Source organism: Lutjanus erythropterus, chromosome 10 (genome assembly GCF_056507025.1).
Source record: "Lutjanus erythropterus isolate fLutEry1 chromosome 10, fLutEry1.hap2, whole genome shotgun sequence".
NCBI lineage: Eukaryota > Metazoa > Chordata > Actinopteri > Lutjaniformes > Lutjanidae > Lutjanus > Lutjanus erythropterus.
In genome coordinates, this window is record NC_139326.1 from 17,864,135 (window position 1) to 17,877,411 (window position 13,277).

General features: G+C 40.2%; 1 protein-coding gene across 2 annotated transcripts; it reads right to left on the reverse strand.

The window, feature by feature from the left end:
* Nucleotides 1-1,895: 1,895 nt before the first annotated feature.
* erap1b (endoplasmic reticulum aminopeptidase 1b) lies at nucleotides 1,896-12,938 on the reverse strand. 2 transcript variants are annotated; one of them, XM_084728456.1, is made up of 19 exons: nucleotides 12,821-12,938; nucleotides 10,737-11,252; nucleotides 10,288-10,426; nucleotides 9,918-10,052; nucleotides 9,620-9,740; nucleotides 9,236-9,390; nucleotides 8,914-9,027; nucleotides 8,635-8,766; nucleotides 8,348-8,479; nucleotides 7,123-7,206; nucleotides 6,750-6,907; nucleotides 6,182-6,261; nucleotides 5,883-6,066; nucleotides 5,476-5,632; nucleotides 3,831-4,015; nucleotides 3,546-3,707; nucleotides 2,979-3,119; nucleotides 2,645-2,726; nucleotides 1,896-2,097 (listed from the first exon to the last, which is right to left on the reverse strand). In XM_084728456.1, the coding sequence occupies exons 2-19, from the start codon at nucleotides 11,225-11,227 to the stop codon at nucleotides 1,927-1,929; spliced, it is 2,823 nt and encodes a 940-aa protein (XP_084584582.1). In that variant the 5' UTR covers nucleotides 11,228-11,252; nucleotides 12,821-12,938; the 3' UTR covers nucleotides 1,896-1,926. The 2 variants fall into 2 exon arrangements, with proteins under 2 accessions (XP_084584582.1, XP_084584583.1); XM_084728457.1 differs by lacking the exons at nucleotides 1,896-2,097; nucleotides 2,645-2,726 and having other exon boundaries at nucleotides 3,099-3,233.
* Nucleotides 12,939-13,277: the final 339 nt, after the last annotated feature.

Sequence of the window (13,277 nt, forward strand, 5' to 3'; positions counted from 1 at the left end):
TATATTTCAGGTGATCGGTGTTGCCAACAGATTTAGCAACATTGACTTGATACTTCAGACTAGAGACAGATAACTTCAAATAACTTTAGTTTTCTAAATTAAATGTGTGCATTTTTCAAGATATTGAGGAAATTTTTTGCTTTTGAAACATGTTAGGTGGAATGCACCCAGCTAGGACACTTTCCACTATTTAAATGCATTAATAAATTTTAAATATATCATTTTAGAATTTATTTTTAAGCAGACCACATGTGCAATGTGGTACTACTATGCACATACAGTATATTACATTACTTCTAATATATTTGACTCGGTATATTGGGCACCCCTAGAACCCTACCCCAGCCCTACCCACCCGTACGAGTCATAACAAAGCTGCGATAACCCCTGACGACACCACTACGACATCATCAGAGGTTATTTTCAGTGCGAGTGGGTGTGTTTGCATGACTGAAGAGAAACACAGGTGAGTCAAATGATCCAAAGTTGCCCAACAAGCCAGGAAATGTAATTGATACTGCGGCTGGTAAAGTGTACGACCTGCTCATCAGAGGAGTGAAAAGGTACAAAAGTAGAAATACAAAGAGAAATTAAATCAAATTAATTTTATTGGATTGAATATGTAATTCATCTAAAACAATATTTCTTTACAAAACAACCTGTGTCACAGAAGAGGCGTTTTAGAGAAGCATAAAACAGCTGCGCTGATTAACCAGACTATTTTGTAACAACACTTTCCTTACAGTGCAATTCTTTTGTCACATATATGAGAATTTCAATTAAGTTAGAAATGCTACCAAGAAAGACGAGTGGTGTCAGACTTTATATTCATGTTCCCAACATTGGAAACACAAGCAAATAGTGCAAAAACTGTATCTAAGCAGATCTTACAACGGTGTGATCTCCATTTCAGGGCTGCGACTAAGAATTATTTTCATTGTCGACTAACCTGTTGATCATTTTCTTGATTAATTGATTAGTTGTTTGGTCTAGAAAATATCGGGAAATACTGATAATTATTTCCCAAAGCCCGAGATGATGTCATCAAATGTCTTGTTGAGTTCACAATCCAAAGGTATCAGTTTACTGTCATAGAAGACTAAAGAAACCAGAAAATATTCAGATTTGAGAAACCGAAATCACAGAATTTGGACATTTTTTCTTGAATTACTCAGAACGATTAGTTGTATCAAAATAGCTGGTGATTAATTTGATTGATCTGACTGATTAATCCACTAATCATTGCAGCTCTACTTGAGTTTTAAGCTTGTTTGAATCTATTACTCTTTATCATAACTTATACAGTGCAAAAATCTAACAAATGCATTAGGGTAACCTTTTATTTCCGAATTCCTTCAGGTGGAATTCTGTGCAGTGACTTTACAAAAATTTCACAGAGGAAACACTTCACTCTTCTATGAATGTTTCAGATAAAAACCTCACACATCCCCATTTCACTTCACCCACACAAACACACCCCAACAAACATATACACATATACAAACACACACACACACAGCTCTGAGCAGAAATGGTCAGGTGAGGAAGAACCTTTTTTCCACACTGATGTTACCTCCTCAAAACTCGGCCATATCGAGTCTCTTTAAGGAAATCTATTTATCATTTAGATCTCTTTGAACCTGAGAAACACCTCTGTTGAACAGCAATTAGTTTACAGAGATGTCATAATGTCATTGTTTTGCAAGTCACAAGTAGGTTCTAAGTGGTCAAACTAAAGTCCCAAGTCAGGTCAGTCAGTGTTTGTTTTATTTATTTATTTATTTTTTTACTTTAGATTTAGGGAGGCTAAGTCAGTAGCCAACTTGCAAGGCTGTATAGTCATCAAATTTCTGATTGCAGTCTGACTCCAACACTTGCATCCACACCTGTTGTCAAATCTAGACTTTTTTAAAATTTCCCCTGAAGCTATAAATCTTCACGCACGGCTCTGCGGCTGTGTTTGTTCAGCCAGGCCTGCAGCAGAGGAAGGTTGGCGTCCGTCCAGCGTATGTTGTCCTCAATGGTCTCGTAGGTCTGTTGGATACATCTCATCTCTGACCCCGTCTCCTCAGTCAGGGAGCCAAAGAAGCTTTTCACCTACAGGGTACAGAGAAGGTCAGCTTAAAAACAAAGAGGAGCGTGCATTCATCTAATGAAAAGGCTTAAAACTTAGAGCAGCAGAGTTATTGTGTGTAGTCAGGAAGTTATCTAAGTTTTAGTGACAAATTCAAACATGTTGGATTTAACTCCTTTGAATGCCTCCTTGTTGTTGAAAGTCATGATGTTAAATATAAAACAGTTTTATTTTAGAGCCACTGTTCAACAAATTGTTTTACAACCTGCTGTTCAAGGCTACTAATATTTTTTTTCCATTTGAATCACTGTTTTTGAACAGTTCCTTTATATTTGGAAAAAATACAGCAAAAAGAAAAGATAGGAGACAAAGTAACTATGTGGAACACCGCCCCAAAAGTGGATTTATATACTATCTATTTATGTACATAAACAATTAGATAAATTTAGAATTAAAAAAGTCAGGTTGTTCAGTCAACAGCACAGATTTCCTATACATACACATACACACAAACATAAGTAATGTAGGTCCAAAAATGTGGTGCGTTAATGGACACCCTGACTTGCTTACCTCTTCTAACATCTCTCTGGTAGAATACTGGTTGGTCACTCCGGTCACCATGTACGATACGGTGCTAGAGCCCAAGTCAAATCTGTGGTATCAAAATGAACAGAGTTCAGAATATACATCTGCATATCTGCTGATGTTTCATGGAAAAAAGCAAGATACCTAAGCTCTACAGATTCTACGAGCAAAAGCAACTTTTACTGACTCTTTGGATCTTGAAGGAATCCCACAAGGGTCTTCTTTATAACATAACAAGCTAGAAAAACTCAATAGTGAAATTTAGATGTGTCTGATTTAAGTATCTAGAGGATGTGTCTAGAACTTGAACTTGACTGACTTCTTGATCATGGTGTGCCAGTTGGCTTGGAGGAACTCCCAGCCTAGTTTGTAGCCATGAGGGTTCTTGCTGACAGAGACGACCACGTCAGGCAGGTCCTGAGTCTTCATCACCTCACCCCGGAGGCTCTCCTGCATCATCCTGCAAGCAGATAGAAAAAGAGAAACAGAAATAGAGAAATCAGCGGGGCATCAGTCGGAGATCTCTCAGTTGACTGAATTCTTCAGGTTGAGGAGTCTTTTGGTTTTGGTGGCACTGATGAGAGAAGGTGAAGTGAGTGGTTGGTAGACAAGGTTCAGCTGCCAGCAGCACAGAAGAACGCAAACTTTTATTTGTTCCACATGTGTGGAAATATGATGAAAGCATGATGAAAAGCATCAAAATGTGAGGTAGGCTAAAACATGAGATTCATGTAGGATGACGTAGGAGTTCAGAGTGGCACTGAGAAAAAAAAAAAACATATCTTTCTATTAAACAGCCACAAAATCCCATCAGATACACCCCTAAAAAATCAGTGTGAGACACCGGAAAGGAAGACGTTAAAGAGTAAAAGAAAAGGTAACACACCACTTGAGCTTGTCCTGCAGCGGGCTGACAGCCATTGCAGTCTTCATGCGGCTCTTCACAGACATTTGCAGAGAGTGGCGGTACTTCTCAAACAGGAAGTCCCAGCCCTCTGGTGTTCGGGCTCCAATCACAAACACAGCCATGGTTATGTCGACAGGAAGGCTGAAAACAGAGATTGCTTTCAGTTCACTAACAGCCACCTGAAACGTTTAATCTCTACTTACAAGTAATTATTCATACAGAAAGTTGAGCTCAGTGTGACTTTTCAGGACTATGACCCCTGACCTCATGGTGCCGTCAGAGTCCCTCCACTTATTAAAGAGCTCAGTGGCTTTTTTCACACAGGGAGCGTAGTTCCTGACGCAGCCGAACAGCAGCAGGTAGCTCCTCAGCACTCGCTCAGACACTGATCCAGAGTCTGTCCACTCTTGTCGATCAATCAGCCCCCGAAACAGATCCACAATGTAGCTCTGAGAAACACAAACAGTTTATCAATCAGGGCTGAAAGGGGTCGTCAATAAGACAAACTGAACATGTATGATGAATATTTCCAAGCTTTTTTCAGCATGCAAGCAAACATGACTCTGTGTGTTTTCTTTTCTCTCTAAACAGAAGCATAAGCAGTTTAAAGGTTCCTTGTTGTGTTTTTGGTGTTTTGTTTGTCTCCTGCATGTGAAAGTGGCTGATTCCACACACATTCCTGCCGATACTTCATCACACTATCCACAGGAAGACAGGACAGAGGATGAATGCAAGATAGTAAACATAGATGCAAACAATACAGTGACTAAAATGCATTAAAAATTGGTGAGAAAGGAAACATATTTAACACATTTGCTGATCCTGAAGGACACACAATTGATTTTGGTGACACTGAATGTAAATATAATTTCTGTTTGTTTGGGTGGGAAAATGCATTTCTCTCTTCCTCCATTTTAGAATTTTTAGCTTTTACACCTAACCTGTTTGCTTCAGTTAAAACAGACCCTCGTATGTTTGCCCAGTTAGTGTGTTTCATTTGGGCTAGCTGTTAATCAAATCCTGGTGCAGACCAAACAACTGGACCAAGTCCACTCAAAAGGTTGGTCTCTGTCCAGTTCCAAATGGTTTCTGGTGAGGTTTGCATTTTATGACAGCAGATTTGTGAATGCCGCATGATTTCAAAAGTTAAACTACCAATAAATCCATCTGCTGACCATGATATCTTTTCAGGAAGCGATCACATAATTGATCAGTGTAACCCTTTTATGTATTTATGCAAGTCAATTAGTAACACATATGCACTTCAGCAGTATTTTCCCTGATTGATTCGTCAAAAGCTGTTAATACTGTTGTACTTCCATCCTACTCCATGTACTTTGTCAGTTCATCAGAAAGTGTGACAGCGATAGCAAAGTGATACTGAATCATTACTGTCCAAGACACCTCCTTTCAGTCTTGTCTCAACCTGTTAGTCATCATTTATAACATGCAATCAACTTGCTAAATAATGCTCAGTTAATCAGTTATTTGTCGTGGGCTTTTTGTGACGACAAGGAACATAAATATAAACATCAGAACAGAAGCAGTAAAGTGTTGCACAAAATCACCAGATTTGCCCACGTGGGTCCTGATTATGCAGGATGACAACCACCAAAACCGTCAATGAATTACCAGTCAGTCTATAAAACGTCATGTTTGATCCTCTTGGTTAATTTGTAAAAACTCTATGTGAACAGGAAGTGGACCAGAACTAAAATGCACAAATGTATATTTTTTCTTTTGGTCCAGAACAAATAAACCAAAATAGAGGTGTGAAAGCACTTTGAGAGTTTAAGAATCCAGGCAGTTTTAACTTTAAGACAGGCTGCTTTTTATGCATGTTCTTTTCATGCAGTATATGGAGTATTGTCTGTTTTGTCACATGGTAATGAAAGCTGCCTTCACGAACCTTCATCTGATTCTCCAAAGCAGCCATGTCTCTCTTCTCCATCAGTTTGTAGAGTGGTACAAGCTCTCCAAAGCCCTGTGTCACAGCCATGATCTCGGTCTCTCGGGACAGGTAGAGAGACAGATCCAGAGCGGTGTCCAGCCTCACCTTCCCTACACTACAACAAACACAACAAACTTCAAATCAACACCATGCTGCAGGTCATTTTACATTTGGCTGATTAAAAAAAATCAAAGGGGCAACGCAGAATTTCAAAATTAACAAGCCACTCTCTTTTTTTTCCCTCACAAAGATGGTATTTGGCTAAAAGTTCTTTATGGGAGTTATCAGTGTGATTAAGAATCAGATTTGTGATGCAGCAGGACAAACAGCGTGCTAAGCTGTTATCATCCTATCTTCACACAGACCTGACCAGCTGGAAGACGTTGTGGATCAGGCTGGCCCTGTCGTTGCCTGACAGGGCCGTGTGGTTGTGTTGCAGCAGTTTGATGATTGAGTTCCAGCCCTCGCCTGCGTAATGGACCATGTAGTAGCCGCTCATGTCCACATTGAACTTCACCCAGTCCACCTCCTCCGGAAGGTACAGGACATCTGTATAGAGGAGGAGTAAAGACGCGATAAGAATTACATTTTTATGTGCAATAGGTAGATATAGGATAAATATAGGATATAAATATAGCATCATCACACTGAGCAGCGCACTCACCTGTCTTTGTCTTAAGCAGGAAGCGGTGGACGGTGCTGGAGGCGCTCGTCATGTAGGTCAGTGGGATCTGCCACAGGAATCTAACAACACACAAAGGTAATTAAAAGAATTAATGACTGTGGAAATAAACTAACAACTGCTGAACTGATATATTTAGTAAGTATGGATGAAACAATATACTGAATATTACAAGATTTCAATCACAAATTCATCCTGGACCGTGACAATATTTACTGTGGGTTAATTATCTTATTTTAGAAGATGGAAAGCAGAAGCACTTTACATTAAATGAAGGAGAGGAAAAACTAATTTTATATGAACAAAAAAAAATAGATTTATTAATAAAGTTTTCTTAAAGCTGTCATTAATATTGCAATTAATATCATATCATGTACTTTTTAATGTTGCATTATCACACGTTTTTGGTATTATTACATCCCTATTAGCAAGTGAAGATGACAGCTTGGCCTTAAAACCTGTTTCAAACGCAGGAAGAGGGACCTGTGTAATGACTTGACTCTCATGCACTGATGTTATCTGCCATGACACTCTTCATGGGACATTTTACCCTTCAGTGAGGGAGGGGTCGTCCGTCTTCAGGTAGCGCTCCTGACTGAGCCTGACCTCGCGACCTCTGACCTCCACAGTGACCAGCGGGAAGCCCTCCTGCAGTGTCCAGGTATCCATGATGGCTCTGACATCCAGCTCGTCACCAGAGTACCATTTCTGCGTATGCACACGCACATCACGCATTTAGATACACAGTAAGTGATTTAACATCATAAACAGTGACTGATGTGTGGCACTGTGCTGTGGATATAAGAGTATGCAGTAAGTAGCACAGTATCATTTGTGTAAAACAGTAAAAAAAAAAAACAAAGTTAAAATAAGATTTCTTTGTGCTTTGTTGAACTTCGTTGCTACAAAGCATGAAAACATACCAAGGCTCCAGACCGCTGGCTGCCCCTGGAGCAGAATTCTTTGTGTTTGATTCCGCCTTCGTCCAGATCATCCGAGCTGCAGATCTGGTGTGGAGGCACACAAAAGGTTAACGGAGAGTCACAAGAGTGACAACGCTGGCAGACACATTCAGTGCACTATCTCAAACACACCAGTTCCCAAATGATGTGTCTAAAACTGAACTACAGGGTTACATGAGCAGGAAAATGAACTTGTCCCACAAAAAAAGAGTTTTATGTTTTATGCTTTTATGACTTTTGAACGTAAGCTTCAATGCTTTTATAATTACTGTAATTACTGTATACTCTGTCTAACACATTTGTGCTTTATGAGTGAGTTGTTTTACTATTTTTGTCTGTCCTTGTTTAAGTGAGCTCACTAAACTAAGACAGCTTCCTGTCAACCATGTTGATATGGCAATAAAGTATTGAATCTTGATTAGTATGGAAAGCTGAAAAACAGGCGATAACACTGATGTTTTAAATCTTAAGATAACTGGGACAGGCCATATGACCTACTGAGAGAGCATCGTCCCATCAGCAGGTACACTCTGAAAACTGGTCAACTTAACCAAATGTTAATCCTCATGCAGACGTATCTTGGCCAAAAGCACCATCAACTTCCGTCAACTAGTTTGGTGCAAATACACTAGGTTACAGGCTACATTAATAAACAGCGTAGAAGAAGCAGAGGTCAAATGAACAAAAAGAGGAAGAAGAAACAAAACCAGAAGCTTTGGCCATCTAGGTCTTCAGGAATTCTTTCCAATTAGGCAAGATGTGATTATTCTTTCATCGTTGCCAAAAAAACAAAAAAGAAACTTCTTCTTCTTGTCTTGACATGGAGACAACCGATCAGTCATGTAAGTTAAATGTTCGCTACGTCAGATCTGATTCAGAAAAGGTGTTTCCATCTCCTTGTGCATTTATTCTTTAAAAAAAAAAGCAAAAATCACCTCATGTGAGTGTATAAACGTTTTTGTTGTTTTCTCAACTGTTGCTGTTTCCATCAACCACTAAAATTAATTGGTATTAAAATTTAGGTATATATTAAGTACATATAACTTCAGTAAAACCAGGACTGTGTATACACTAGGTTTTAACAGGGAACGATTTATGTTAAGCTCTAATTTAAATGTCACACCAAATAATTTGGTGTATCCCTCAACCACATACACAAACACACACATACTCTCTCATCACTCACATTACTCAGGCTCTCCCACAGGTGGCTGTTGACAGTGTTTTGGTAGCTGTAGCGCTTCAGGTATCGGATGATGCCAATCTCAAAGGCCTCAGGAGTCAAGAAGTCCCTCAGCATATTCAAAATACATGCTCCCTAAAAACCACAAGCAAGATTAACAGTTCAAATACTTTGCTTAATTTTATAAGTACATTTTGATGAGTCCACTTTTAACCATGTACCCAGATAACCGTTTGCAACATCCAAGTGCATCAACACCAAATGTTTGGTCTTTTAATATTAAGTCCAACCTTGTCGTATGACACGTCATCAAACATTTCCTGGATCTGCGTGGGGTTTTCCACGTGGGTGGAGACTGGGTGGGAGGAGCTCAGGGAGTCTACCTCCATGGCCTCAAAACATTTCCCCAAAAAGAAGTCGTCCTGGGAGAAAGAAAGCGTATTAAGACACTTATAGCAATGTCAAAATATTTCACATATAAGGAAGTTTAGATCATTCTCTATGTGACATAAGAGTTAATCATATGTCCTAAGTCAGATACAAGTAAAGTTTCTGTGCTCAGCTCTCACCACATGCAGCTCTGGGTAGGTGATGTCGACAGAAATGAACTCCATAAACTTGGCGAAACCTTCATTGAGCCACAGGTCATTCCACCACTCCATTGTCACCAGGTTCCCAAACCACTGGAAGGAGGAACAATATTTAATATATAAATGCATCTTTGAAGATCAATCCTGCTAAATGACCCTAAAAAACCTGGATGAGACAGATGTGTCACCACTGCGCATGCTGACATTTAGCCTCAGCTGGCAGCATGAGACAGCAGCTTCCAACTTCAAGTACTGACCCATAAAAATGAAACCCTAACCCTAACAGATGACAAACAGCTACCTGGTGCGCAAGTTCGTGGGCGATGACCTTGACGAGACCCAGTTTGTCTGAAGCTGAGGACTTTTCGGGGTCGAACAGAAGGCCCGTCTCTCTGTAGGTGGTCAGCCCCCAGTTCTCCATTGCTCCTGACTGGAAGTCAGGGATAGCAGCCAGGTCTGCAGGGAACAACAGCAAGCACATAAATACAAATAAATATGGTATGTTCAGTCAGCTGCTGGTCCAACTCGGTGTTTCTTCGATTCTCCTCTGAAACATGCCAATATAAACATTTTTATAACATGTAATTTGTTTCAATACATACATTTAATTTTTACAAAATAAATACTGCAGCTACTGCTACTTCAGTGGCTTAATAACACGGTAATAAAGTGTATTTCCACTGACCCTGTTTGGGAAGCGGGTAAGGAATATTAAAATAGTCATCATAGAAGTCTAACAGCTTGACAGCAGCATCCAGCGCAAAGGCCGTCTGGTCGATCTTGTCAGGTACAGCGTAGATTGAAATCTGATGGGAATCACAATAAAGAAAAAAACTCCTCAGTGTGAGTAATACAGTAATAAGTAATAAGTTTTATCAGTGGGTGTCTAAAATATGGTATATAAGACTAATATTTCTGATTAAGCAGCTCCAAATTAGAGAGCAACATGTGATAGCATGGCCAGCGTCTGTTGTTGTCCTTACCTTGACACCATGCTGGGTGGTCTTGCTCACAGACAGGAAGTCAGACACGATGTAGGCCACCAGGTAAGTGCTCATTTTCACAGTGGTGTCAAAGTGATCCTCAAGCAAACCACCAGGCAACTCCACAGTTTTTACCTAAGAAACAAGAACAGAAATAGAGAAAATAAATGTGAGGTCAGCTGGTACAGAGTACAGTGAATTAGTACCTCTTTAAAAATCTTAATGCATTATTGTGTAAACCATTTCATTACTGAATGTTAAACAGCAAAGCTAAAGGCAGAAACTGATTTTATCAACCAGATCTTATTTGTAATAATTCCTCACTTACTGTTCCGACAATGTAAACTAAAATTGCTACATGCATGTATACCTTTGGCATGTTGGATATGGCGATGTGGCGTGGTTCTCGTGTGATCTGTATGGTGAAGTTGGCTTTGAAGGCCGGCTCATCAAAACAGGGGAAGGCTGCACGGGCAAAGGTGGCTTCAAACTGCGTGGACGCCAGAACACTAATAATACAAATAAATAACAGTAAAATACACGTTATGTTTAACAGAACATGTTGCAAGAAGACTTAAAGGATAATTTAATCTGCTATATGTGGCATTTTTAACAATCAATTTATCATGGCCAATACTAATAGCCTCTGTCTTGTACTCCTGGTACTATCGATGACGCTGTCTCTCAAGACTACATCTCCCATCAACCCTGGTGCTTTCAGTTGCATTTGTCTGGATATACAGCATCATCACATCCTCAGTATCCCATAATATCCAGTAATTAGCAGTCCAAAGAGAAAAATAATATTCCTGCTCTTACCGGACTTCCCCACTCTTGGTGCGGTAGCTGCTCTTATAGAAACCATGAAAGCTGTCAGACAAGTTCGCAGCAAACCGCAGCTGAACTTCATACTTCCTCCCTTTGGTCAGCACGGAGTCGGACAGCAGGGCGAGCTGGTGGAAAGGAGGATACTCCAGAACCCTGAGAGGCCTCATGCCTTCAGGTGCAAGGAGCAACACGTTGGATATCTGCATCTGCTTGGCATGGAGAATAATGGTGCTGGTGTCTTCGTGCACGTCCAGCTGGATACGAGCAACCCCAGTGAAGTCGAGGGTGGTCAGGTTGGGGTGGATGGTCAGGTCATAGTGGAGGGGGGAGACGGTTTTAGGAAGTCTCATGCGGTCCCAGGGGAATGGCTCACCGTTTGTGGCTATGGGGACATCCTTGGCTTGGCCTTGATTTGGTAGTTGCGCTCCTGATGAGGGAGGAAAGGCAACAAACAGCAGCAGTAGGAGAGGAGCCACTAACATGGTGACAATCAGGAAATCCTCTCACCTGTAACACAAATATCATACAAACACATGGATATGGTCAGAAACGCAATAGTTTTTTGTACATTTTGTACTTTTTAAACAATTATTCTTATTTCTGACCAATATTATCTGCAGATAATAGGGTCTGACTAAACTTTTTTTTTTTACAGAATATATAATTCAGAAAACGATGCTTGAGGTGATACAGATTGAGCAATGTGAGGATACATTTATGACGAGGAGAGAACCTTTCTTGCAGGTGTAAATGCTGCTTCTTACAACCCGCCCCTAACTGACTGACAGTATTAAAACAGTCAGCATTTAAAGCTGCAGCAGGTAGAAAGCCTGAAAACGGTTGATTGCTGTGTCTCATCTGAGTTAGGTTTGGTTTTCTCCGTTCTGAACTCCTACCAGACGAGCAACATGCACTTCATGTGCACAAGCAACAGTTTTACCAAGGCAGTCGTGAGCAGACATCAGAAGGTACAAACTGACAAACAGAGGAAACTACATTTCAAAACACAGAGATTCAGTTAGAAGCTAAAGGCACTGAGAGCTGAACATAAAGAAACGTTAAAGACGTCTTTCTCTCTGCTCTCCTGCACACACATGATCTGAGTATAACAACACTTGCTTGTTTAACAAGGAGAAAAGGAGGCTAGTCTCGGGTTTGCCGCGCTCGGCAAGACAACTACAGCCTGCTTGGAGGCCGGACGGACTCAGTTTGTCCCATTGTCCCACTCCAGAGTAGGCCCATCTCAGATGAAGCTCGGCATGATAAGAGTGGTAATGGAAAACGCAAAACATGATGCATTGTCATATTGGTGCATAATCCACACAGAAGAAGTCTTTTAAAAAAATCACTATATTCATATTATTGGTAATCACTTATTTTTTTCCCAGGGCTTTACAAGGGACACCGATAATTCTTAGACAGGAACCAGGACTGGCATTGTTGTCCAGTGAAAGAACTAACATCACATTTCTGAGGTGTAAGTGTCACATTCTTAATATCTGACTTTTTCCCCCTGAAAACTCTGTGATAGTTAAATAGTAAAATAGTTAATGAAACTACAGTTATGCAAACACACAGTAAGTAAGACAAGGACAACTAGAGCTGCAACAATTAGTCGATTAATCAAAAGAAAATGAGTTGTCAACTATTCAGTCATTTTAAAACAAAAGGGTTAAAGAGATGCTGGTTCCAGCTTCTTAAATATGAGAACTTGCTGCTTTTCCTGGTCCTTTATGACAGTAAAAAAGAGTATTTGGGTTTTGGACCATTGGATGGACAAAAATACTATTTGAGGACTTCACTTTGGGCTCTGGGTAACTGTGATGTTCATTTTTTTTTTTTTTATTGTGAAAATAATACACAGAATAATCGACAGTGAAAGTAATCGTTAGTTGGACAGCTCACAAACAGTTTAACACTTTCGATTTCACGCACATTTCCATTCATTTATGGTCACGAATCTTTATCTGGAAAACCTCCCGTTTCACCAAAACTGAGACTGTTATATCATCTTTTATCTCACATCCGAAACATTTAGTCAGCTGTCACTTATATGACAGAAATGTTCAACTTACCGGGTCGCTTTCTGCACGCAGTTTGAGCTGAATTTAAGTCCAGAAGTGAAAGTGAAACAGATGGAAGAGGAGTTGCATGCTGGGGAAAAAAAAAACGAGGAAACGTCCACTGCAGTAGGCTGGAGGTCAGAGTATCACACTGCAGACATACAGCTGTGGTGCAGACATACAGCTGTGGTGCAGACACGACGGGAAATGACCAGATGAGATGCGGTTTAATTTCAGGACGTTTTTTCAAGTCTGCTGCTCAAACAGACGGTCCAGGAAGCAGGAGTTTAGAGAAAAGTGAACATTTTCACGACCATCAAATGTTCCAAAGTGACAGTTGAATCACTTCATAGTTACAAACAGGCGGAAAGCAGGAGTGACGGTGTATAGAAACTAGAAGGAAACATCTGCTATGAACAGGAAGTTCCGTGTTGTCATGTCTGCGATGATATAATTCACCACTAGAGGG